General features: G+C 37.8%; 3 protein-coding genes across 3 annotated transcripts in view; 1 reads left to right on the top strand and 2 right to left on the bottom strand.

Annotated features, from left to right (window-relative positions):
• Positions 1-1,624: 1,624 nt before the first annotated feature.
• LOC114240446 (uncharacterized) lies at positions 1,625-3,017 on the bottom strand. The gene has a single exon (XM_028170986.2). The coding sequence runs from the start codon at positions 2,968-2,970 to the stop codon at positions 2,221-2,223; it is 750 nt and encodes a 249-aa protein (XP_028026787.2). The 5' UTR covers positions 2,971-3,017; the 3' UTR covers positions 1,625-2,220.
• Positions 3,018-5,269: 2,252 nt separating this feature from the next.
• LOC114240444 (uncharacterized) lies at positions 5,270-6,331 on the bottom strand. The gene has a single exon (XM_028170984.2). It carries the CDS (start codon positions 6,104-6,106, stop codon positions 5,360-5,362), a length of 747 nt encoding a protein of 248 aa, XP_028026785.2. The 5' UTR covers positions 6,107-6,331; the 3' UTR covers positions 5,270-5,359.
• A 10,492-nt stretch (positions 6,332-16,823) lies between these two features.
• The window catches only part of mbo (Nuclear pore complex protein Nup88), a 149,494-nt gene continuing 138,562 nt past the window's right edge, over positions 16,824-27,755 (top strand). The window contains exon 1 of the mRNA XM_028171081.2: positions 16,824-17,133. Within this exon, the coding sequence (XP_028026882.2) occupies positions 16,924-17,133 (210 nt within the window). The 5' untranslated portion in view covers positions 16,824-16,923. The remainder of the gene's footprint in view (positions 17,134-27,755) is intronic.

The following is a 27,755-nucleotide window of genomic DNA, read 5'->3' as shown; positions in this document are numbered from 1 at the left end:
ATACCGCACCTGATCAAAACAAGAGGCAATATCATCAATGTTTCAAGTGTTGCTGCAGATTACGTATCAATCACAAATTTCGTGACATACAAAGTATCTAAAGCCGCCCTTAACCATTTCACTCGCTGCATAGCTTTAGAACTTGCTGCTCATGGCGTCCGAGCTAACACAGTGAGCCCTGGCCCTGTGGAAACAGATATTTTCGAATCAGCTGGAATTCCAGAAGCACTACAAAATTATCCAGGACAACTTCCCCTTAAGAAGGTCGGCAAGAAAGAAGAAGTGGCAGATTTGATCTTATTTTTGGCCAGCGAGAAAGCGCAAAGTATAACCGGCTCGAATTATATAACGGATAATGGATTACTATTGAATTAATAATCTATCTTATCATTTTTTGCAATCAAACGTTTTGTAATCTATATGTGACCTTCACAGAACCTTAAAAACGCAGTTAATCAGATAATTGAGCACAGTTCTGAAACCGCAATACATTTTTTTATGAAATTAAATATTTTTAGTCCGTGTTGTACTCGTGAAGTGGTAGCTGAGCATGCCCATGTATAGGCCCATGCCTACGCATGGTGTGATGATGTGAACTAATTAACAATTCTAGAAAATCAGAGATAACATTACCGACACAATAAACCTAATAAAATGTACTCCGCCTTATCCATGATTACTATTATGAGCAACGAAAAGAAGAAATTTAGATATTTAAAGAAAAATACTAATTCTGTTGAAATTCACTATAGATTATCGTTGTCTTTACAGAAATGTTTTACTCATGCTGCACCTAAAATGTATAATATTATAATCGTAATAAACAAATCCTTTCATCATACGTCCTTTTTTTGGACCGGGGGGACCTTCTACTGGGTCTACAGCCATCAACCTCGAGACGTGAGTTTTAAGGTCTTAGTTTTTAATCCAACAACGCACTACCCCCCCCCCCCCTCCCCGCCGCTAAAACTGAAATACTTCACGACAGAAATAAATAGGGTGGTGGTATCTACCCGTGTGGACTCGCAAAACTCCTACCACTAGTTTTTATCAGAACTAAAATTTGTGTGTACCCGGCCCACTATGATACTACACTAAATTGTGGCGGACTACATCCAGAAGTGGAGAGACACGGGCTGATGACCACACAACCAGACGTGCAGCTCTCCAAGGACGTCGGGCCGACGGAGTCGTCGAGGCGATAGTTGACAACACACAAGTTTTCAGGTAAGCAATGGCCTTCCCTTTTTGTCACGAAGCAGCCCTGTTTGAAGGATGAAAGGATTCACGTTCTATTGTGTATGGGCTCCAGTAACAACTTCACACCAAATGAACCGTTAGTTTCACTATATACCTATAGATAGAGATATGTAATAGAGGCCAAGATGTTGTACGTCCTGGATGTAATCACAATAGCAGTGATCGCGCAAATTTATAGTTTTAACTAGCTGCTATCCGCGGCTACGCCAACATGGTCAAAGAGAAATGTCAATGTAATTTCTCGTGGGAATTTTGGGATAAAAGGTAAAATATGCTCTGCTAACCTAATACTATTTCTATAATTCATTGCTTCGTTTGGTCTTCAAAGATCGTCGGGCATATTAGTTATAAAGTAACGTATTGATTACATAAATACGATATACTTTAATTGTATAACCCATTATATTTCTATTACTATTTTAGCAGTAACATACATACATATAAACCGAAGGAAGTTAAACTTCTCAGAACGATTTAACACTATAGTTTTGCTTGTGTGTACACAACTAGTAGAATTAACTGGTCCTTTTAAAGCAAATTATAAATTTCCAAAAAAAAACCAGTTCGGACGATTTTCACCTCTTACAGATTTTACTATTATAAATCAAAATTTTTTCACAGCCCACCTGGTGTTAAGTGGTTACTGGAGCCCATAGACATCTACGACGTAAATGCGCCACCCACCTTGAGATATAAGTTCTAAGGTCTCATGTTTTAGTTACAACGGCTGCCCCACCCTTCAAACCGAAACGCATTACTGCTTCACGGCAGAAATAGGCAGGGCGGTGGTACCTATCCGCGCGGACTCACAAGTGGTCCTACCACCAGTAAAATGAAAAAGCAATTAGATTTTGCACCGCACTCAAAAATGCATTATTATTGGAATAGTATGATCGTTGTAAAATATTGATCAATTTGGTGCTGATTTCGATGGAAATATGTTTAAATATCAATTCAAGGCTAAAAACTGATCTTAAGTCCATTATCTATGACATAATAGGAACCGGTAACGCTTTTAGCATTCGCTAAGAACAAAACAACTTCTGCTACATCTTCAGGCTGTGCGATCCTTTTCAAGGGACTTAGTTTCTCAAATTTCTCACAGGGTCGCTCGATTCCCGCGTTGTTCAAAATCTCCGTTTTCACCGGTCCGGGACATACGGCGTTTACTCTTATCCCGGATGGGGCAAGTTCTAATGCTGAGAATCTGGTAAAGTTCTCTAAACCAGCTTTCATAACGCTGTATGGTAAAAACTGTGGATATGATAGCGTAGATGTAGCCAATATGCTTGATATGTTGATTATGTTTCCTTTGGTCTTTGTCAGGTGTGGTACAGCCAATTGAGTAAGTTGTATAACTGCACGTAGATTCACCTTGAACACATCATCAATTGCTTCCATTAAGTCCTCAGTAAATATGGATGACGATTTCAGTATCGCTGCGTTATTAACAAGGATATCCAATCGGTCGCAATGTTCCACGGTCTTCTTCACAATAAATCTCACCTTTTCATCCTGTGAAAGATCTGCTTTTATTACGAAAGCTGGTTTGCCTACTTTCGCGCATCGGGCTGCAACTTTATGAAGATTTTCAGCATTTCTCCCAACTATAGCCACGTCGGCACCTTCTCTAGCGAAATGTACAGCTATTTCAGCACCTATTCCAGCGCTGCCTCCAGTAACCAACACCACTTTACCTACGTAGCTCATTGTGCTTCTCTCAATAAATAGTTCGTTATCTACAATACAAGATTTGTGATCGCAAATAGTTCGAGCAATATTTATATAGTAATAATAGATTTGTTCAGCATAATTTGTTGTACGTGTTTGTCAGACTAAAGGATTCCGTAGTCAATAAACTACACAATATTTAATTCAGACAAAATATAGTTGTATTTTTTTTAATACGCTTTTATTAGCTTTTTTTATTGCCCTTGTAGGCAGACGAGCATACGGCCCACCTGATGGTGAGTGGTTACCGTCGCCCATGGACTTGCCCATGGAGCTTCATACTTATGTTAGTATGTATGTTAGTATGTAACGGAATCTTTGAAGATGATTTTAACCCCCTTCAAAATGTCGCACCAACTCGAAATTTGACATACTTATTAACGACCGAAGACAATTCAATATCTTAATCAGTTTGGTCAGCTATCCTTACTAGGATAATCAGGATTAGCGATTTTTTGTTTTGCTGAGAACCGGAGTGTCTGCGTCAAGACCAAGAAGGGAAACTACCAGGGGCGACGATCACCGATTTCTCGGATTAGTTACCGACTGATTAAGATAAAAAAAAATTAAATAGAAAAAGCATTGAAAAAATTGAAAGATCAATAACAGTTTAAAAGAACTAAAAAACTACGCTTTTATAGAAGAAAATCCAACCAAAAACAAAAAATAAATTTGAATTAAAAATAGTGTAAGAAACAATAATTTTATTGTAAAAAAAGCGTGGGGTGCATGGTATTAATAGTTTTAAATATTTTATAAACAGATATGAGTAGAAGGGTTATTTTGATAATATCCTGAAAAGCACCCCACGCTTTTTTTACAATAAATACATTTTTCCTTACACTATTTTTAATTCGAATTTATTAAAATTTATTTTAAATTTTATTTGTTGGATTTTCTATAAAAGCGTTTTTTTTTTGTTTTTAAAAACAATTATTTTTTTACATGGCTACCCGCCACATACATAAAGTTCAAAAGTTAGATTAAAGATTTACTTTTGAGCTTTACAGATAAAACACGATACACCAGTATTGTGTAGGCAGCGACTTGGCTCTGCCCCTGGCATTGCTGAAGTCCATGGGCGATGGTAACCGCTCACCATCAGGTGAGCCGTGTGCTCGTGTGCCTACAAGGGCAATAAAAAAAAAAACACACACACACACACACACACACACAAAATAAAAATATCAATTGGAATTGAAGTTCAAATTCAAAATAGTTTGTTTCATATCGAATTTTATTTATGTCAAAATTGATTGATGATTGAAAGATTGTTACAGAACCGTATTATCAAAGACGCGATATCATTTCGTTTGATTAATAAACATGAATCCATAAATTAAATAAGGCACAACAAGAACACCGAATATAATTAACTTTATGTTGTACTTTTTAGTTTGCAAAACAAGCTGACGTCATCAGACTCTTCGGCATGCCACGCACTACAATACTAAGTCTAACAGTCCTTTAATACAAACATATTATAGAACTGGTAATTGGCTGGTAACTGGCTGACAGGATAACATTAAAAGTGGGACCAACTTTTTTTAGCTCTATAAGCAAATACATCGTACAGCCAATCTAATTGAAAATGGTTACCGTCTAGTGAAAAAATCACTGTTTAAGTCCAACCTCATACGATACAGTAATGTCTGAAGAAATGAATGAGATACAAAATATATATTTCGGTAGGCAGCGGCTTGGCTCTGCCCCTGGCATTGCTGAAGTCCATGGGCGACGGTAACCACTCACCATCAGGTGGGCCGTATGCTCGTCTGCCTACAAGGGCAATAAAAAAAAAAAAAATATATATATATATATATAGATGAAAATCAAGATCACTTGTTAACTGTCAGCACAACGCTCTCTTCCGGTTTTAGCCCCAAGAGCTCACCTACACGCCAGGGTAAAGCCGAAATAGCCTCTCAAGGCTATCTGCATATGTAGAAAAAAACAACAATGCTTTAAGCCAAAACATTTTCTTGAGACTTAAAGCAAATACGAAAAGAAATTAACAAAGTTTTATTTTTATTTTTTTATTGCTTAGATGGGTGGACGAGCTCACAGCCCACCTGTTGTTAAGTGGTTACTGGAGCCCATAGACATCTACAACGTAAATGCGCCACCCACCTTGAGATATAACTTGTAAGGTCTCAGTATAGTTACAACGGCTGCCCCACCCTTCAAATCGAAACGCATTACTGCTTCACGGCAGAAATAGGCAGGGCGGTGGTACCTACCCGTGCGGACTCACAAGAGGTCCTACCACCAGTAAAAAAGTAATTTATATATTACACGTCAAGTCAAGGTTATTACAATTTACAATTACAATATACTACAGTACAGTATACAATTTACAGCTTGCTAATTACGTGTGCATACTACCATTATCTATCACGTACGTAGATCCTGTTACGCTTTTCGCTTTATCGCTCGCCAAATAAAGGATCATATTCCCAACTTCACTAGCTTCTGCGCATTTACCTAACGGTATTCTTGGTGTTAATCTCTCCCAGATATCCTCCTGTCCAAAGAAATTCAGAAGATTTGTTTTAGTATATCCTGGATTAACAGCATTGACTCTAACTCCATACGGAGCCAAGTCCAGAGCTGATGCACGAGTGAAGTAATCTAACGCTGCTTTTAAAGATCCATATATTATTTGATCACCTCTGACTTTAGTGCTTAATATACTAGATACGTTGATAATAGATCCTTTGGTGTTGATGATGTGAGGTGCAGCTTTATTAGAAAGGCTCACAATAGCACGTAGATTCACTTTGACTATTTTGTCAAAATTTTGCACTAAATCCGCGTCTAACAACTTAGTTAATACAGTAATTCCCGCGTTGTTTACCAAAATATCGAGTTTACCATATTGTGTAACTGTTTTATCGATTATAGTATTGAGTTCTTCATCTATGCTGACATCGGCTTTGATCACGAGCGGTCTCTTTCCGTATTTCTCGCATTCTTCAGCAACCTTAGTTAGTTTTTCTTCGGTTCTACCTACGATAGCTACTTGAGCATCTTCTCTCGTAAATAGTATAGCTGTAGCCGCACCAATTCCTGAACCGCCTCCGGTAATAAGGACCACTTTATTTGTGAAACTCATGTTTACAATAACTTTTACGTGATGAACAACGCTATTAATTATACAGACTGATTTTTTAGAACGATATTTCGTTATAAATTGTCTTTTATAGATAAAACTTGAGACGACCTTATTTGAAAATTCATAACACTTGAGCAAACACACAAAAATGATAATGAATAATATACGAAAATAAATAACAGGATTTTACTATGACGTAAGTAATTATTTATAATAATTCCTTTGTAAGAATTTGAGAAACCACTGACAGTCGTTTTTTTTTATTGCTGTTACAGGTAATTGAGAATACGGCCCACCTGTTTTTTTTCCTACCTATGCTGATAGCCTTAGAGGGCTATGCCAGCGTTGGACTGTCTGATGGAAATTAGTCAGCGTCGCTTGTGGATCTCAACAAACCCAGGGGCATAGCCAATCACGGCCTACTGATGTTATGTGTTTAATAATATATCCCGTTCACGATAATTTCTAACAACGAACTAAAAATTATTTCTTTTGAAGGCTAGCGCACTCTATAAACTATAGCTTATCTTTGGCTCCGGTCCCAAGCTTTGAATTACATCCTAACACTTTATACACGACCTGTATATACTTGAAATGAGGCAGCTACATATAAACTATCAGTAAGAAGAAACCATTTTTAAAGTACTCTAGAATTTATATTAAATTACATAAACAAAAAGGTTGTAATCTATATATTAATACGTGAGCAAAAACTTTGTATCCCTTTTTACGAAAATTGCGCGGACGAAGGAGTATGAAATTTTCCACACTTATAGAGAATACAGAGAAGAAGTGCACAATGCTAATATTTTTTTTAAATAATGCATAAAAGATACATTAAATCAATAAAGAAAACATTACACACACTACATGTAATTTGACGCACACACGCATGCATACTATTTATTGTCAAACTTTTGTTCTTGACGTCTGTTGTCAAATTGAGATTAAATATTTTTTGTCTTTGTTTATATTTTTTACAGTGTAGTCTTGGCGAAATTTGTGATTATAGATGTATAAAATACAATCATAATAGTGTACAAACTTACAATTCTAATTAATTATAGTCGAATTTCGACTACTGCGGGACATAAACAAAAAGGTTGTCATTGCATGAATTTTTTATGTAAGTATCATACGTATTTAAACAGGTTTAGCTTACCAAACGAGGTGGAGGCCAACTTTTCTGTCGTGGGACAGCTGTGTCATCCATGTCTTGCTCGAGAAGTTGTAGATTTGAGAAATTTTAATGGTCATACATTACAAAAAAAAAACAGTCTTAATTTGAAGACGGCGAAATCCAAGAACGGATATAAACTAAAAATTCCAAACTAACATAGTTGGTAATAAAAATCTTCTGAACAACCCTAACATATTTTAGGCTTGCAACACAAGCACTTAAGGAGAAGCTTCCAATCTTAGTAAAAACAGTTAAGGTAAAGTGCTCCTGTTACCGGCCCGGCGCTAATAACTGGCGTAAATATCGCCAACAGGCTTAATATTAAAACGGTCATACAATGCTCGAACATCAACATTAAGATTAGTACACAACAGTAAGTAGTATAGTACCCTTGTTAAAATCTTTTTTTTACAACGGCTGCCCCGCTTTCAAACCGAAACGCATTTATTACTGCTTCACGGCAGAAATAGGCGGGGTGGTGGTGGTACCTACCCGCGCGGACTCACAAGAGGTCGTACCATCAGTGGTTACGCAAATTATAATTTTGCGGATTTTGATTTTTATTACACGATGCTATTCCTTCACCGTGGAAGTCAATCGTGATCATTTGTTAAGTACGTATTTCACTAGAAAGTTGATACCCACCTGCAGGATTCGAACACTGGTGTATCGCTAATTGCGAATGCAGCGGTCGTCTTATCCTTTAGGCCACGACGACTTCAGAATCTATCGTTAAGAATGATCTCTGTTGTTGTGCATGGATGTGGAGCGAAATCAAGGATAACATTTGCTTTGCAACAAAAGTACAGAGCGTTAGGTTCGCAGGCTATAATCGTAAAACTTGCGGTGGAAAATTCATATGATTGGGTATAAAGTAGTACAAACATTAGAGACTTCCACTTCGTTCACACAAGCCGCATTTTGAAGTCGTCATGGCCTAAAGGATAAGGCGTCGGTGCATTCGTATCTAGCGACGCAACGGTGTTCGAATCCCGCAGGCGAGTACCAATTTTTCTAATGAAATACGTACTTAACAAATGTTCGCGATTGACTTCCACGGTGAAGGAATAACATCGTGTAATAAAAATCAAACCCGCAAAACTATAATTTGGGTTATTATTGGTGGTAGAACCTCTTGTGAGTCCGCAAGGGTAGGTACCACCACTCTGCCTATTTCTGCCGTGAAGCAATAATGAGTTTCGGTTTGAAGGCCGTTGTAACTATACAGAGACCTTAGAACTTATACCTCAAGGTGGGTGGCGGCGTTTACGTTGTAGGTGTCTATGGGCTCCGGTAACCACTTAACACCAGGTGGGCCCTGAGCTCGTCCACTCATCTAAGCAACAAAAAAATTTGTATAATATTATACATAGTATCTATCCAGTCGAGCTCCGCTACTTAATCTATGCCAATATTAATTAGCTATGTCACGTCAATTCTCAAACGTAGTTTTTTTATTATTAAAACTTAGGCTGTCATGTAAACCGTACTTAAACTCTGAGACGATACGAAGACTCTCGCAAGATACTGCTCGGGGGTCATCGCAAACAAATGAGGGGTGTAAATCCAACCCCACCCGGGGGTGCAGGTACCCCACCCACAGGTAGCACTTGCTCAACCCTTTCTTGGCTAACATATGAATATACATACACCGTCATATCGATACTAGATGAGATCGTTTTTCTGAGACGGATTTTGATGTTAATTTGATCTTTAAATAATCTACTTAAATCGTCTATAACATATATTATTAAGCGTCTATAAATAAATAGATTTGGATATAACACAGCGTTTTATCCTGTTTTCCTAGATTTCTTTCTTAGATGAAAATCTGAAGATTTCATTTTTATGCAAAAGTGTTGTTGAGAAGGAAATTTTATTAGAATTAGTTTTAAGTTTTTTTTATAAATTTCAATTACGCTACAAAAAAAGAAAATGTGTTATATATATTATTTATATTTTATTATTTAGACTGATGAAGACTTTATGGCCTACCCAGTGCTTAGTGGTCTCAGGAGCCCATAGTTATCACCACGTGAATGCGGTCACCCACCTTGAGCCGTGAAATCTCATTGTATAGTATAACGCTGCCCCATACCATATCGAAACGTATTACTGCTTCGCGACAGAAATATACATGATAGTGGTTACCTATCCGTGCGGGCCCACAAGACGTCCTACCGTATAATATAAATGTTTATGAGATCCATACCATCTATCCTAGGCCACAAAAAGTTTTTTATCATCGACAGATATCGGTCGCCATTGACAGAGGGCGCGGCTCCTTGCGCCTCTTCGAGGAAATTAGGGCCGATGATACAGCCGGACGGGCTTGTAAGTGTAACTTTCCATGGTGAAATCTCATGACTAAATATGTGCTCATGCCAAATTTGACAGCTATCGCTTTACCAAGATGGCCGCTGTGAGTTGTCAAAGTTCAAGCGTCCCTATAGAAAAACCCTTTAAAAGCTAATTCTCACCGGGTCCTATCCTTGATATATACCCTTTTTAAGGGTACTTATTCATATATTTAATTCCACGCTAAATGGCCACATAATAATAAGTGAACTTTTTTGTAATAAATAACAACTGTATTTCTTTTGTTTACTTATTGAATTGTTATCAAAATAAAATAAACAAATCACATTAATAAATAAAGTAAATTCATGTTTTAGAAATTTTTAAATAATTAGTCTGAAGATGTTTATTGGAAAGCGAGGTTCTTATACGTCTTGTGCATATTTACTATGTGATGTGACTAAAAAAGTCCTTCTCATACGACAGAGAATTCTGATTAATCTAATGTAAGAAAGAGATAAGATATATGCTAGATCTCCCATTAAAACTTGCGTTACTGATTGCTACAAAACATTACTCCCCTTTAGAGTACAGTCAAACCTGGATAAACGAGAGTTCAAGGGAGCACAATCTCATTCTCGCTTATGGAGGTTTCTCACTAACCCGAGTTTCTCGCTAATGCTCCCTCTGAATTTCATTTCGCGATTTTCCGGATTGAAACGCATTCCCTATTTTAAATTAATCACTTAATGACAGTAATTTAATTTTCCGTTTCGACATGATGCAGAACAGAACTTTCTTTCGCAATTGATTAACGATAAACTGAGTAAGGCTGACAAACGGGACGGTACACAGGCACACGTGTCCATTCGAAAAGAATGCGATAAAATAACAACGTTATTTAGTTCCATTAAATAGAATAGTTTCAATATTGACGAGAAAACAATACAAAAACAATGGTAGGAAGTTCCCCGAAAGTTAAGAATGAGTCATAAAATTTGTAGTTTGTTTTGTCATTTGTTCCTCCTAAATAATATAAATAAATAAAGCTCGACTGTCGCTTATAGAGGTATAGATAAGTAGCAGTCTCACTTACGGAGGTCCATGAGGGAGAAACGACTCTCTCTTACAGAGGTTTCTGTTTCTTGCTAATAGAGGTTTTGGGCGCTTAAAATGACGGGTCCTGGCTATTACTCTCACTTATAGAGTTTTCTCACTTATCCAGTTCTCGCTTATCCAGGTTTGACTGTATTTGAATTTATGTTGATCGGTTCTTTGATATTAACAAGGTTTTTTTTTTAATGTGGAATACTAATAATATTTTTAATACTGTATAAACTATTATATGTATGTATGTAGGTATGTATCAAATATAAATTTCATTGCACCTACCACTATTTACTCTGCACTACCCTTGGTTGACTGGTAGAGAATGCCTTAGGCATTGAGTCCGCCAATGTAAATTTTACATGAAGTGTAATAAATAAAAAACAAAAACAAAAATGAAACAGTCCACTTCTATGTTTCTTGTGTCTGTGTCGACACGATGCGGGCGCGCGCGGTTAAGGCAGGTGAAGCGGTTCGGACATCTCGCTGGATTTATACGAGGACTCTATTGGTTCTGTTCCGTGGAGGGTACACAGCACGAACGATTGTAAATTAAACTGTTCTCGTTACGGTCCAAGATTTAGGACGAGTATATCGCAATGCGAGCGAATCGACGAAGTTCCCTGACAATGTATGCTTTATGATAAGAACCGAACGTAAACAGCGAATATATTTGTGAACATTTCTGTTAATAGCTTCTGTTAATGTGGCCTAATTTTGTACATAAAAATGCCATGTTTTATGTTTTTGAAAGATACCACTTTTAACATTACCGCCATTTGTTAATAAAGTTAGAATTAGAATATAGAACGTACTGAATCTCGATTGCTTTATGGTGGTGAAAAAAAAGCACAATTAGTTATAAGAAATTATTTTCTCTATGTTAAGCTGTATTAAGTTTAATATGACTTGAGACAAGTTTAAATTGAAGAGTCCATTGAGGCATGTGGGTTTTTTTATTTTTATTTTTATTGCTAAGATAGGTGGACGAGCTCACAGCCCACCTGGTGTTAAGTGGTTACTGGAGCCCATAGACATCCACAACGTAAATGCGCCAACCACCTTGAGATATAAGTTCTAAGGTCTCAAGTAAGTTACAACGGCTGCCCCACCCGTCAAACCGAAACGCATTACTGCCTTACGGCAGAAATAGGCGGGGTGGTGGTACCTACCCGCGCGGACTCACAAGAGCTCCTACCACCAGTAATAAGTAAGGTGCGCGGGATAGATAAGGCCTTATAATAATATATCTTAAGGTGAGTCTGACGTCAAAAGACTCTGGGTGTCCACGCAACATTAGAAAATCAACAAACACGTCAAAAACACAACGACAGTAATATAAACCATCTTATTATTCCAAAGCATCACCCTAACAACTACTTTTTACTATCCATCTCTCAAATTCCCAAGTTGGAACCGAGGAAAAGTAATAGATAGTGTGGAAACAATTCCAACGGTAATTGGGGTAGACATCTCACGAGGACGCCACCTCGGTGACGTATGACAATATTGTGTAAATTGTTCGTGTTGCGTGCGTGGCATTATGATGTATGATACCGTTCGATACAAAATGACATCATATCTGTCAATAATTAATTTGAAAGTTGACGTTTGGACTTTGTTTTTGACGTTTGATTCATAACTTATTTTGTGAGAGAACGAACATTTTTTTGTTTAAGAAGTATGAGCATATTCTCTGGCGCCTAGAATAAAGTAGGTAATAAGAATAATACACCAAATAAACGAAACCATGTCTTTAATTCGCGAACAAAACCATATCAGTAGGAATGCGTTATTGTTTTCGTAGATGGTTGGGATTTTGAAACTTAAAAAGGGGCGGTTAAAATCTCAATATTAAAATTAGCATTATTTTAGTGATAACCTAAAAGTGAATTAACCTTTTTTTTATTGCTTACATGGGTGGACAAGCTCACAGCCCACCTGGTGTTAAGTGGTTACTGGAACCCATAGACATCTACAACGCAAATGCGCCACCCACCTTGAGGTATAAGTTTTAAGGTCTCAGTATAGTTACAACGGTTACCCTTCAAACCGAAACGCATTACTGCTTCATGGCAAAAATAGGCGGGGTGGTGGTACCTACCCGTGCGGACTCACAAGAGCTCTTACCACCAGCGTATGTTTAATTGACCTATTTTAACCTTAACAAAGCTCAGTTTTATTTACGAACTGTGTTTTAGGCCACTGAAAGCATTTGCAGCTTGTACTATTCAGGTTCGAACCAGTAACCCCCTAAACCACGTACAATACGTAACGAAAAAGCCGCACAGAATCAAACAAATACATCTCAATCTTAATACGTAGAAAGGGATATAAATATTGTTCGCGTGTATCATAAATAAAGCGGGAGACAGACGAAGGGACACGCGTCACCTTTTGATACATTTCCGCTGTCGTTATTAATGACAAGTCATCGGTGCTGTCCCGGCGGACAGCTCCCTCCAGGGCTGCTGCTTTGAACGTCGCTTCCAAATTATGAATGGATTTTTACTACTACTAGATACAACCTTCACCGAAGCTGAGTCATCGACCCTAAACTTTGACTACCTTCATCAACTGTTCCATCAATTCTGTTTTTACAATAAAAAGAAAAAATCGGCACTCCGATTTGTATAGGATTAATTACTTCGTATAACAGACGACTTTGAAATCAGCGAGAACCGCTCATCATTTATGCATGATTACAATGATTAATATTATCCATATTAAACTATTGTTCTTTTGCCAATTGCCAACTCGTGGTCTCTATACTCGTCTGCCGTGAGCACGACTTAAGATTCCGAAGTACAGACCATCGTGACGGATGGAAAACGGAGAAAGATTCGACAGAAGAGTTCGCGTTCAATCTTCTAGTTAACTGATCATTTTAAAATTAAATAGGAGTTAAGATCATCACCTTATTTGTACAGTCCTCTGTCTACCAGCAAAAATATGACTAAAACTTTTTTTCTATGTTTGAGGGATTAGGCCTTTCCAGTTTCACCGGGAAGGTGGGCGAGCAAGGGCTCAGCCAGGAGGAACTATGATGTTCCTTTTTTTTTTTGGGCCGGGGGCCGAGCCTCCTACGAGGCCCTCGCGCCTAGGGGGCACGCGGGGTATGTGGGATTAAACGATCTGCAGGTGTTGAGAGCAGACCGCGGGCCCAAGGAATTTTAGGCCCACCCACTAAACGACTCCCCTGCACTCTTACACCCGACGTCCGATCTCCGTCCGGGGTCAAAACCCGGTCAGAGTAGGGGGGTTCCCGCGGTCAACACTACAACCAGGCACGCGGCGCCACCCCGAGGACGCCCGACCGACGGGTCGTCGAGGCGATAGTCGACGACCAACGACGTCGGTCTCCGCGGTACGGCGGCCCTACCAAGCCGCCCGGGCGATGCCGCTGGTGTTCCGGGATACCCCGCTGGGCCAGAACCAGCCTGCCGGGTCGGAACGCGATACACCGCCGACCGGGTTGCTCTTCCACAGTATGTTCGGTGACGACAGAGACGACGAAAACGACCTCATCGCAGTCCGCAGCCGCCGACGCGTCGTCCCGTCCTCCTGGTGAACTATGATGTGCCTAAGTCAACATCAGTGGATATAGTGCGGGCAGTAAGGCTTCGACCAACCAAAGTTCTTGGTCCAAGGTCTTTAATAGAATCTTCTAGAACGTTGGAATTCACATCTAAAGTAATTAAAACTACCTTAACGTCTTAATCCCGCTTTTTTTATTGTCATTATCTTGTAGGTATTTGAACTAACAGATTAGCTGTCCAAATTGGAGGTAAAGTCATTTCTTGTTATGGTAATTATAACCTAGGAAAAAACTAAAACTCCTTATACTTTTTGTTTTTCGATTTCAAAGTCTCGAATACTATTAAGCGATATCCCTGCAACATTTCATTCGCGACCTGCCCGGCATAATAATGTAGCGGGTCGCGGGTGGAGAGTCGCACCACCCCTTAATATCATATGAGGAGACGCCTTGGTAAATTTATCAATAGCTCCGTATCGCGAATCGCAAGGTACATACAACGTTCCTTATATTTTATTCAGTTTGCGATTTTATGTCATTGATATTGGATGACTGAAAGATGTGTGAGAAAATTGAGTTTTTTTATTTTTATTTCGATGTTATTGCAGAACTCTGTAATGGAGCGATGTTACAGATTCTTTATATTTTCATTCGACTCTCTATTTGTAGGTCACAGTCATTTGTAGGTCATAAGTTAGTAATAAATAAAAATTCTGTCTGAATATAAGTAGGTATAGGCTAGATAGGCCTTAAATATACCCGTAAAGAGTTCGACGTGCAACCGAACCCACACGTCAGCCCGCTGAGTTTCTCGCCGAATTTTCTCAGCAGATCGTGGTTCCGGTCAGATAGTAGATTCATTCGCGAAGCAGCTGCTCTTGAGTTGCTAGGTCTCTTTTGGAGACGCTCGGGCATCGCCCGGGTTGTTATCAAACCTCATCCCTGCTGGCTGAGCCTTTGCTCGCCCACCTATCCTTGTGAAACTGGAAAGGCCTTCGGGCCACCAGTGATCCTAAAGGCCACATATTTCTGAACCACTTTTTTGTATTAGTCTTATATTTATATTAAAGTTTTGAAGCAATTATATCCTAAGATCCTATATTCTAAGAGGTAAGATACCAGGCGTATTCGTGTCGAGTTATCCGACCGCAAAGTCGAAAGAAGCGTCCTCTTCTCTGACTTTTAACCAATAATTACACGTATTCTCTGAAAATTCTAATTTAGAAACCAGTCCAAATAATCCAATTTGAGTACATATTTGAAATTGATTTACAGAATTATGTTGCTACTACTTAAAAGCATACTGAATACTATTTAAAAACGTCAGTTGGAGGTTATGCGCGTCTCAAAACTTATAGCCATGTTTCTCGCTCTTTTGCAAACACCAGCCACCAAATAAAGAAAATGCAATCAGCTTAAAAATTCAAAACTCAACCACTCAGTCAATGTCAAAAGCGATAAAAACACACAAAAAAATTAAATTATCCACAAGATACACGTACGAATGCTCGGTAAACGTTATTTATAGCCGCCTATACGCTGCTTTATTTATAAGAAAGCACTGCTCGTTCGGGGAGATGAAATTACGTGATACCATTTAGAATCAAAGTGAAAACGTTCGCGCGGATGCGGGTGTAATCAGTTAGTGTTGTTGCCTGTATTTATTGCAAGAAGCGTATGACGCTAAATCCTTTTGCTTGTTAAAATTTGAAAAGTATCGAGCCGCGCTACCTTTTGGACTTAGCGGAAAATTATTTAAATTTTTGTTTTTAATTCCTTTGCAAACTTATTACCTATTTTCTTACAAAATCACATCGTGTGCCTTTAGGCTGCTGATCATATTATGTAATTTGGAGGGAAAAAAATTTGAGTTCAAATGTAGTCGATTAAATTATTTTTTTCGAACAGATTGGCCAATGCTTCGAAACGGGTCTTACAGGACATTTCACCTAGTTTTGTGGGAGTAGCTAATATTAAATAGAAGAAACAGCCAAAACCTTGAATCATGCCAACAGCATTTAAGATAAACTTGAAATTATGTTCCAGTTTCGAACAATAACATTCAGTCCGAGAACGTACCAACGTCCTGCTTATTTCTACTTTAAAGCAGTAATGTATTTCCGCTTAAAGGCTGGGGCAGTCTTGTTATACTATTCAATCGAGACTTAGACCTCGTGTCTTTAAGTGGGCGACGGTATTCCCATAACGATATCCGAAATAATCACATAATATCAGGTGGACCGTAAGATCTTCCATCCGTCTTACTCGTTTTAAAGTTTGTTACACTGTCAAATGAATCTGTATCTTCCTTCGGCGATTGAGATAAATAATTACTTGCAATCGCGAATAACTTGTTGATTCAAGGTCAACACTCAAAAACTAAAAAGTGCGTATTGTCTACGGCAAATGAACTCACAAGCTTAAGGTAGTTAAACGATTCCATGTTATTTATTTATTTCAATATAAATAATTGCAGCGAAACAAATTTTTTACATAGTAAATAAATACGTCCCTTTTGACTTAAAAAAAGGTGTTTTTGACATACTGCATATTCCAATAGCAAAAACAAAACGCTAAATATTCCCGCGCACAGAACGTCAACTTCAATTCTCGACTTTAACTGTCAAATCTAAACTACATCAAAATAATCCTTACTTCCTGACCAAAACAAAGTAATTTACATTAAATATCGCAATGGATTTGCATTTCTATGATAGTAAATTAGTAAACCATAAGTTATTTAGAGATTTGAAAGCCAGCCTTTCAGATGATACCAGTGGAAAGTTGAAAAATTTGCTCGAACTCCGTGATGATGTGCTTTATGTTTGGAACTCAACTGAAAACTGTTTGTTCTCCTTGAACTTGAAGCATCTGGAAGAAAATGGAGACGAGACCCCGTATCAGGTAATGATTTGTTATTTACATGCTATTTTTCATTTCAGATAAAGATACGGAATTATTTGTTAAACCTTGAGATTGAGGTTATGTTTGTGTTTTTCATAAATCTAATTACAAACTTAACGGATTATGACTTTATTTTCTACAATTATTTTTCATTTAATTTACTAGGCATCTTAAGCAGACAATAATAATACGGAAATATATAAAAAACAATGTCAAGAGGTAGGTAAATCGAAAAAAGTACATTTAGTGCTTAATGTAAGTGCAAATGTGCTTTAAAGCCTCTAAAGGGGAAATATTCTAATTCTCAATAATTACATTTATAATTTTTTTGTTTGGAACGGGATGAGTCTAACCGCTTAAGCTTAGAATATCTTGAAATAATAATATGCTGGTGTAACTTGACTTTCCACAATATGTGCCAAGTTTTGATGGCTTCAGTATCTCTCATAAGTCGTTGTTTAATACTATGTGTTTTAAAGATATAATGGATTGATTTAATATTGTTAATTTAACTTGGCAACATGTTTAGCTGGTTAATGAAATTTTGGTATCTATATAAAACCAGGTAGGCTATGGCCACCTATTCTCTTACAACTCTTCTGTGTACAACTCTTCTGTGTAATAAAAAACCATGTCTATCAAAACCTTATTTTTACCCTACATCTATTACTATTATCTTATTTCAGGTAAGCACTGCACTACTTGCCTAACAATATAATGACATTTCTCGACAACAAATGTACTACTCGGATAAAAATATCAGCAGCGCAAGATAAAAATAGTTTTTACAGTTACTGCGGTGGTAAGTAGGTAACTACATGTTAAGATAGAAACATAAATTGTAATTCATATTTTTGTGTCGAGTCCATTGATGAAACCAGTACTTAGGTCTCCATGAGACCATGATACTCCATGACACTCTTGTTGCAGTCTACATTCTAGCTTTTATCTTGTATAATTGCATTAACTCAGTCCTTTAGGGTAATCCACGTCATAAGTGTGGATGTAGCATTTGCAAATTATAACCTAAATAAAATAAATATTATAGACATTAAAATACATGAGCTTAACAAGCTCTAAATTTCCAATGCTGTGATGATAAAGTGTTGACTATAGATATTAAAAGGTTGGCCCACATTGACTGAGATTGAAGTCTGCTGTAATCATTGTGCCACCCAAATCAAATTGCGCCACTAAAATAGACAAGAAATAATCATAATGTTGCATTGGAATGTTTCTTTGGTTATCCTGCCACTATGAATTCACTATAAGAAAGTAATAATTAAGAATCTTCCTTATTTCTCAAAATTAAAAATTCCCAATATATAGATATTATCTTTTTTAATACGCTTTTATTAGCTTCAGACATATGTATGTAACGGAATCTTTGAACATGATTTTAACCCCGAAAAAAAGCATGGGGTGCATGGTATCAGTAGTTTTAAATATTTTATGAACAGATATGAGTAGAAGGGTTATTTTAATAATATCCTGAAAAAAATCTACGCTTTTTCATAATAAAAACATTTATTCTTAAACTATTTTTAATTCAAATATATTAAAATTTATTTTCTATTTTTTAGTTGGATTTTCCATAAAAGCGTATTTTGTTAGTTTTTTTAAACTATTATTTATTAATTGTGCTTGTATGCAGATGATAGAATAAGTTCCACCTGACGGTGAGTGGTTACTGTTGCTCTTGGTTGTCAGCAATGCCAGAGGCAGACACATGCTGTTCCCTACTGAAAATTTGTTCTCAATGGTTTATTTTTTAACTTACTTTTTTAACTTTTAAATATGGAATGTTCAATACACATGTTACATACAAAAGGAATGAGAGGTATATTCTTTCTACCACAAATTAATTCAACTTCTGATCACTATTAATATATAAGGGCAGTGTTTAATTCTAATAATTTGCCATAAATAATCTAAATTAGTAGAATGTTAAAAATATCCTATTTCTTTGCAGTCAGTTTACCAATATAATTTATTTATTTATTACATAGGTGGATGGATGAGCTCACAGCCCACCTGGTGTTAAGTGGTTACTGGAGCCCATAGACATCTACAATGTAAATGCGCCACCCACCTCGAGATATAAGTTCTAAGGTCTCACTATAGTTACAACGGCTACCCCACCCTTCGAATCGAAACGCATTACTGCTTCACGGCGGAAATAGGCGGGGAGGTGGTACCTATCCGTGCGGACTCACAAGAGGCCCTACCACCAGTGATTACGCAAATTATAATTTTTGCGGGTTTGATTTTTATTACACGATGCTAGTCCTTCACCGTGGAAATCAATCGTGGACGTTTGTTGAGTACGTATTTCATTAGAAAAATTGGTACCCGCCTGCGGGATTCGAACATCGGTGCATCGCTACATACGAATGCACCGGACGTCTTATCCTTTAGGCCACGACGGCTTCTTTACGACGACTATTTAAGCGTTAAGTTTTTTATGTTGTGCATGGTTTTATAGTTTTGTGAACTCTGGGTTTGTGAACTCTTTGGGTGTGTGCGTGTTCATCTTATGTAACTAGGCTAGTATATTATCCTTTCTCTATTTTTTTTTCTTTTTTTAAAAATATACTTTTATTTTAAATGACAAATAGATATGTTTGCACTGATTTAATGATTGCATAAATAATAATTTGACAAAAATGATAAACTACTAGAAGTTCTATTTAAATTTTAAATTTACATAGTTTTATTTCTCTTTTTCAATTTCGTCCAGGGGTAGATAGCGATATAAAACTGTCAATTCAGGTAGATAGCACTGTAGGTGTGCTTTGAATTTTTAAACGGTTTTATTTAGCTCGACCTGTACGGAATTTGTTTTTTATTTATTTGGGTCAAAATTAGAAATTGAAATTTAAGCACCTTCCCGTTGTCAGATTGATCTGAAATTTGGTACACACATTTAATTTAGATGACAATACAATATAATAAAATCAATGACATTATAAATCTAAGATGGCCGCCGATACAAAATGGCGGATTACATATTTTTCCTTAAACCCCTCAATATGGGTATCAAATGAAAGGGCTACACTAGTAAAACACGATGATTATGTCAAAATTTAAAATTCAAGATGGACGCCGTTCCAATATGGCGGACTAGGTACATATTTTTCCACAACCACCACAATATGGGTATCAAATAATAGGACTACACTAGCAGAATACTGTCATTATGTCAAAATTTCGTATTAGGTGTTACAAGTTACAAAATGGCGTATTAGGTGGGGGCATGATTAGTCGTGTCGAGAACAGTTGCGTCCAAGATTGTGTGACGTTAGAGGGGCAGATAAAAAAAAAAGTTAATTAGATACCTCATTAGTAAGCGGTAGCTATACCACCCAAGTTAAGGTAATAGGTTAAAACGTGCCGAGGACTGTATGGCATTAGGGTGGGTAAAAATGTAATGTCGTCAGCGCTTCCCCCTCAAGATTGGGCGCATCTTGTTGTATATTAAGCCTTACCCCTTTGCTGGACTTCTGGCGGGGTCGACCGTCAAAATGCCCCTTAATCGTGGGAACAACATGGTAACAATAAATAAAAAAGCAAACAAAAATAAAAACGAAACTGCTGCACAACGAAAAAGAAGGCTCGAAAAGGCAAAAGAAAAGTATAGAACGAAACGTGCAAAGGAAAGTGAAAATGAAACCCACAGTTGACTACAGAAACGAAGAGAACGGTTAGCAACAGAAACACCTGAGCAACATGATACCAGGTTAATAGTACAACGTGAGAGACAAAGGCAGCTGGTAGAGTCAGAAACACCTGAGCGTCATGAGTGCAGGCTAGCATCACAACGTGACAGACGAAGAGAGCTAATAGCGTCAGAAACACCCGAGCGTCATGAGTCCAGGCTAGCATCACAACGTGACAGACAAAGAGAGTTGTTAGCATCAGAAACATCTGAGCGTCATGAGTCCAGGCTAAGATTACAACGTAACAGACAAATAGAGCTATTAGCGTCAGAAACACCTGAGCAACATGAGGCCAGATTAACAGGACGGCGTGAGAGACGAAAGGAGTTAGAAGCTTCAGAAACACCTGAGCAACGCCACGACAGGTTAAATAACCAACGTGAGCGTGCACAGCAACGCAGAGCTGAAAATCATGTACAAGCGTTTGAAAATGCCATTAACACATCGTGTATACACGTTTGTGACATTTGCACGAAGCATTGATATCCTAACCAAATTCATACTGTACGTTACAACACAGCTGTATTAGGATATCTACCTGCAGAACTGTCTTCAAAAACAACATTACTTTTATGTTCGCGCTGCCAAACACATGTGACCAGTAATAAAACAATAGCACCATCAAAGGCGTACTGGAATAATCTGGATCCAGGTTCAATACCAGATAAGATTCAAGCGCTGACGCAAGCAGAGCAGCGATTGCTGTGTAGAATCATCCCGCTTGTTAAAATCGTAAAATTTACTGGGCTATACGGGCAGTACGGTTTCCGCGGACAAGCAGTGTTGTTTGCCCAAGATATCTTTGAGGTCAGTGAAAGATTACCTAATATGCTTCCAAGATCTTCCAGCCAGGTGGGTATCGTTGTAGTTACAGAACGTTTGGAGAATTTGAACATCACAAGAGAGTTCACAATATCTCGCGAAAAATTCTACAGCGCTTTAAGATGGTTAACTAGAAATAACCCACTTTATAGAGATGTACGCATTGACGAAAATGTCCAGATTAGTGAACAAGACTTAATACGACTTAGTGTGCCAGAGATACCTGAAAACGGTGAACCTGAAAGAATTGAAATTCCAAATGTATTCATTAGTATTAATGACGTTGCTAGAATTATTCGGGCTTCATGGCATCAAGGTGACTACAGCGTTTTCACTTCGGGATTTGCCGGCGTGCAATGTAATGGCATGCACGTTATTTACCCTAAAGCCATACAGTTTCCAGCAAAATTCAATTATGGTACGGCTGAAAGAAGGATGTTGCCCTTAGTTTTGTCATGGGCATCCACCGTCCATAAAATGCAGGGCAGCACCGTCGACCATGCAGTAGTATATTTGGGCTCAAAATTGTTTGAGGAAGGACAAGCATACGTGGCTCTAAGTCGAGTCAAGTCTCTGGAAGGGCTATCTATGTATTGAGGAATTAGATTGTACTAAATTATCAGGTAAGAAACCATGTAATAATGATGCACTGAATGAATTAAATAGAATGAGGAATATTCGGTAGACAATTTCACTAAATACTAAAAACAAGAAAATAAAAATCGGTAAAAAAACTTTTAAGTTAAACGGTTTTATTTTATGTGCACTGAAAACTACAAAATAAATAAATAGTTACTTGCCTATCAACCTACGTAGGTGATCTCGGTCATTAATATCTTTGATGGTAGTGGTTGTCATAACATGAACCATGTCAGCGGCCGAAAGGCAGTTCATGAAAGAACGCTAACACCAGGGTTTGCTTGGTAGGTAAACTAAGCAGCCCACACTATAACAAGTAGGTATTTTGACCTTCTAGTTCAGAAATATTTTAGTACTAGGCAGAATAGCTTTTAGGCATATTAGACTAAAATAAAAACGTGGGGCCCCTCTGAAATCATATCTATGGCAGAGCATATCTTATACTTTGGTAGATCATGAGCTCGGCGTTCGCTGGTGAAGCCGCCACGGCTGGTTATTGATGGTCAAAACCTCCAGTTACGATTATAGTAAGTCGATTCAGCGGACCCTGGACTCCGGAGCTATGAGGTTTCGGATGCGACCGGGATAAACCGCTAGGATGATGATGATGACGATTATAATAAGTCGATACAATCCACACTTAGTATAGTAGAAAGTAATACAGAAATAATAATGGGCCCCACGTTTTTATTTTAGTCTAATATGCCTAAAAGCTATTCTGCCTAGTACTAAAATATTTCTGAACTAGAAGGTCAAAATACCTACTTGTTATAGTGTGGGCTGCTTAGTTTACCTACCAAGCAAACCCTGGTGTTAGCGTTCTTTCATGAACTGCCTTTCGGCCGCTGACATGGTTCATGTTATGACAACCACTACCATCAAAGATATTAATGACCGAGATCACCTACGTAGGTTGATAGGCAAGTAACTATTTATTTATTTTGTAGTTTTCAGTGCACATAAAATAAAACCGTTTAACTTAAAAGTTTTTTTACCGATTTTTATTACGAAATAAATTAGACCTTTTGGTGGGAGCATAGATCGATATGTATTGTGAATTAGTTTATTGTGCAAATTAAATGTTATTTTTTTCGTAATTTTTTTTAACAATATGTTTATAATATTTACTAAATATCTCTAACACTTTGATTTTCTCTAAATATTATTTAAAGATGTATAAATATTATTTAGAGAAAATCCAACAAGAATTTTAAAAACAACTTCTCCACTACTCATGTCGACCGTAACTCTAGTCACCACAGCCCAATAAAAAGATTATCTGTAGAAGAGCTTCTAGTTTAAGTGTTATCTGCGCAATGTAATTGATAAATCTCACAAAAAAAATCAAACTGAAATACCCAATAAATACAAAAGAATTGCTTTCTTCATTCCCACAAATAAAAGAACAGAGATTAAGCAGCAAATTGTTAAACACCGAAAATAAACCGGATATCGACCTCAAAGCTCATTAATAAAGCGAGCCGAAACAATAAACACGTTACGTACATTGACGTCCATTGAAAAGTGCTCTCGATTACTTGACCCGCCATTAATCTCACTTGGTACGCTACCACAGAATTAATTATCCCCTGACCATACGATTTAATGGGCTTCCTGAGGGACCCTGAGGTTTCCGATTAAATCACTACATCTCATTGGCCGATTTATAGTGACCAGTACCGGCCAAGATTTAGGGTGTTTCGGGTTAAGACCTTTTACGGGCATCGGGTTAAAGCGAAAGGTACCTTAAGTAGTATTGTTTATAATAATCTATGAAACTATTATTGGAGTTTGCAAAGTGCCCTAGTTTCCACGATAGGCTACGCACTATATTCAACTTACAAACCTATTTGTATTGCAAACTGGGAAATCAAGTGTTTTCAAACCAAGAACGTATTTATCATCTAATGATATTAAAGATTTTTAGTCAGTCAATTACAGTCGATCCAACTTAAGACGAAGCTATGGTATGGCCATCTTGACCTGTTTATAGCAAAATTCAATCGAGAGCTTAGCTCAATACCAAAGTCATTATTGATGTGTTGTGTAATGTGTAAGTCAGTAGTAGTGCACTCCGTATGGCGACCCTGTCAGGATCGAATCTGGAATCTTTGGAGTGCGGGGTTTGCGGGATCTAATAAAATGCACGTCTTAGTTGCACAACGCTATATTTAAGACTGACTTACTACTAACTTACACACTACAGTTGGACCATTAATTAAATCTATCGAAATTCTCAGAAACTGAATATGCTGCTGGACTTTCAGATCATTTGGTTGATACTAAATATCCGTTAAATAGTTTCTGTAGCTTAAATCCCTTCTTAAATATATTTAAGCCGATGTCCTTCTACCTACTGACCCTTCAATGGAATTTATAACACGGAATCCGTCCTTTGGCCAAGCAGCCCTTTTCCCACCTCGATCGTTTATTTGAACTTAAGTGTACTTAACTTGTACGATTGCTTGAAGACGCTACAATCTAGTTGAGTTCCTTTAGAGATTTTCATGATATTTTATTCATCAACAGTTCGTTGTAATTAACAGATTTAGTACCACTTACTATTTTATAGAGATTTCGAGTATTATACATAATAAAAATCGGTAAAAAAACTTTTAAGTTAAACGGTTTTATTTTATGTGCACTGAAAACTACAAAATAAATAAATAGTTACTTGCCTATCAACCTACGTAGGTGATCTCGGTCATTAATATCTTTGATGGTAGTGGTTGTCATAACATGAACCATGTCAGCGGCCGAAAGGCAGTTCATGAAAGAACGCTAACACCAGGGTTTGCTTGGTAGGTAAACTAAGCAGCCCACACTATAACAAGTAGGTATTTTGACCTTCTAGTTCAGAAATATTTTAGTACTAGGCAGAATAGCTTTTAGGCATATTAGACTAAAATAAAAACGTGGGGCCCATTATTATTTCTGTATTACTTTCTACTATACTAAGTGTGGATTGTATCGACTTATTATAATCGTCATCATCATCATCCTAGCGGTTTATCCCGGTCGCATCCGAAACCTCATAGCTCCGGAGTCCAGGGTCCGCTGAATCGACTTACTATAATCGTAACTGGAGGTTTTGACCATCAATAACCAGCCGTGGCGGCTTCACCAGCGAACGCCGAGCTCATGATCTACCAAAGTATAAGATATGCTCTGCCATAGATATGATTTCAGAGGGGCCCCACGTTTTTATTTTAGTCTAATATGCCTAAAAGCTATTCTGCCTAGTACTAAAATATTTCTGAACTAGAAGGTCAAAATACCTACTTGTTATAGTGTGGGCTGCTTAGTTTACCTACCAAGCAAACCCTGGTGTTAGCGTTCTTTCATGAACTGCCTTTCGGCCGCTGACATGGTTCATGTTATGACAACCACTACCATCAAAGATATTAATGACCGAGATCACCTACGTAGGTTGATAGGCAAGTAACTATTTATTTATTTTGTAGTTTTCAGTGCACATAAAATAAAACCGTTTAACTTAAAAGTTTTTTTACCGATTTTTATTTTCTTGTTTTTAGTATTTAGTGAAATTGTCTACCGAATATTCCTCATTCTATTTAATTCATTCAGTGCATCATTATTACATGGTTTCTTACCTGATAATTTAGTACAATCTAATTCCTCAATACATAGATAGCCCTTCCAGAGACTTGACTCGACTTAGAGCCACGTATGCTTGTCCTTCCTCAAACAATTTTGAGCCCAAATATACTACTGCATGGTCGACGGTGCTGCCCTGCATTTTATGGACGGTGGATGCCCATGACAAAACTAAGGGCAACATCCTTCTTTCAGCCGTACCATAATTGAATTTTGCTGGAAACTGTATGGCTTTAGGGTAAATAACGTGCATGCCATTACATTGCACGCCGGCAAATCCCGAAGTGAAAACGCTGTAGTCACCTTGATGCCATGAAGCCCGAATAATTCTAGCAACGTCATTAATACTAATGAATACATTTGGAATTTCAATTCTTTCAGGTTCACCGTTTTCAGGTATCTCTGGCACACTAAGTCGTATTAAGTCTTGTTCACTAATCTGGACATTTTCGTCAATGCGTACATCTCTATAAAGTGGGTTATTTCTAGTTAACCATCTTAAAGCGCTGTAGAATTTTTCGCGAGATATTGTGAACTCTCTTGTGATGTTCAAATTCTCCAAACGTTCTGTAACTACAACGATACCCACCTGGCTGGAAGATCTTGGAAGCATATTAGGTAATCTTTCACTGACCTCAAAGATATCTTGGGCAAACAACACTGCTTGTCCGCGGAAACCGTACTGCCCGTATAGCCCAGTAAATTTTACGATTTTAACAAGCGGGATGATTCTACACAGCAATCGCTGCTCTGCTTGCGTCAGCGCTTGAATCTTATCTGGTATTGAACCTGGATCCAGATTATTCCAGTACGCCTTTGATGGTGCTATTGTTTTATTACTGGTCACATGTGTTTGGCAGCGCGAACATAAAAGTAATGTTGTTTTTGAAGACAGTTCTGCAGGTAGATATCCTAATACAGCTGTGTTGTAACGTACAGTATGAATTTGGTTAGGATATCAATGCTTCGTGCAAATGTCACAAACGTGTATACACGATGTGTTAATGGCATTTTCAAACGCTTGTACATGATTTTCAGCTCTGCGTTGCTGTGCACGCTCACGTTGGTTATTTAACCTGTCGTGGCGTTGCTCAGGTGTTTCTGAAGCTTCTAACTCCTTTCGTCTCTCACGCCGTCCTGTTAATCTGGCCTCATGTTGCTCAGGTGTTTCTGACGCTAATAGCTCTATTTGTCTGTTACGTTGTAATCTTAGCCTGGACTCATGACGCTCAGATGTTTCTGATGCTAACAACTCTCTTTGTCTGTCACGTTGTGATGCTAGCCTGGACTCATGACGCTCGGGTGTTTCTGACGCTATTAGCTCTCTTCGTCTGTCACGTTGTGATGCTAGCCTGCACTCATGACGCTCAGGTGTTTCTGACTCTACCAGCTGCCTTTGTCTCTCACGTTGTACTATTAACCTGGTATCATGTTGCTCAGGTGTTTCTGTTGCTAACCGTTCTCTTCGTTTCTGTAGTCAACTGTGGGTTTCATTTTCACTTTCCTTTGCACGTTTCGTTCTATACTTTTCTTTTGCCTTTTCGAGCCTTCTTTTTCGTTGTGCAGCAGTTTCGTTTTTATTTTTGTTTGCTTTTTTATTTATTGTTACCATGTTGTTCCCACGATTAAGGGGCATTTTGACGGTCGACCCCGCCAGAAGTCCAGCAAAGGGGTAAGGCTTAATATACAACAAGATGCGCCCAATCTTGAGGGGGAAGCGCTGACGACATTACATTTTTACCCACCCTAATGCCATACAGTCCTCGGCACGTTTTAACCTATTACCTTAACTTGGGTGGTATAGCTACCGCTTACTAATGAGGT

This window comes from Bombyx mandarina, chromosome 16 (genome assembly GCF_030267445.1).
Source record: "Bombyx mandarina strain Sakado chromosome 16, ASM3026744v2".
In the NCBI taxonomy this organism is placed as follows: domain Eukaryota; kingdom Metazoa; phylum Arthropoda; class Insecta; order Lepidoptera; family Bombycidae; genus Bombyx; species Bombyx mandarina.
This window is presented reverse-complemented; position numbering and strand designations above follow the sequence as displayed.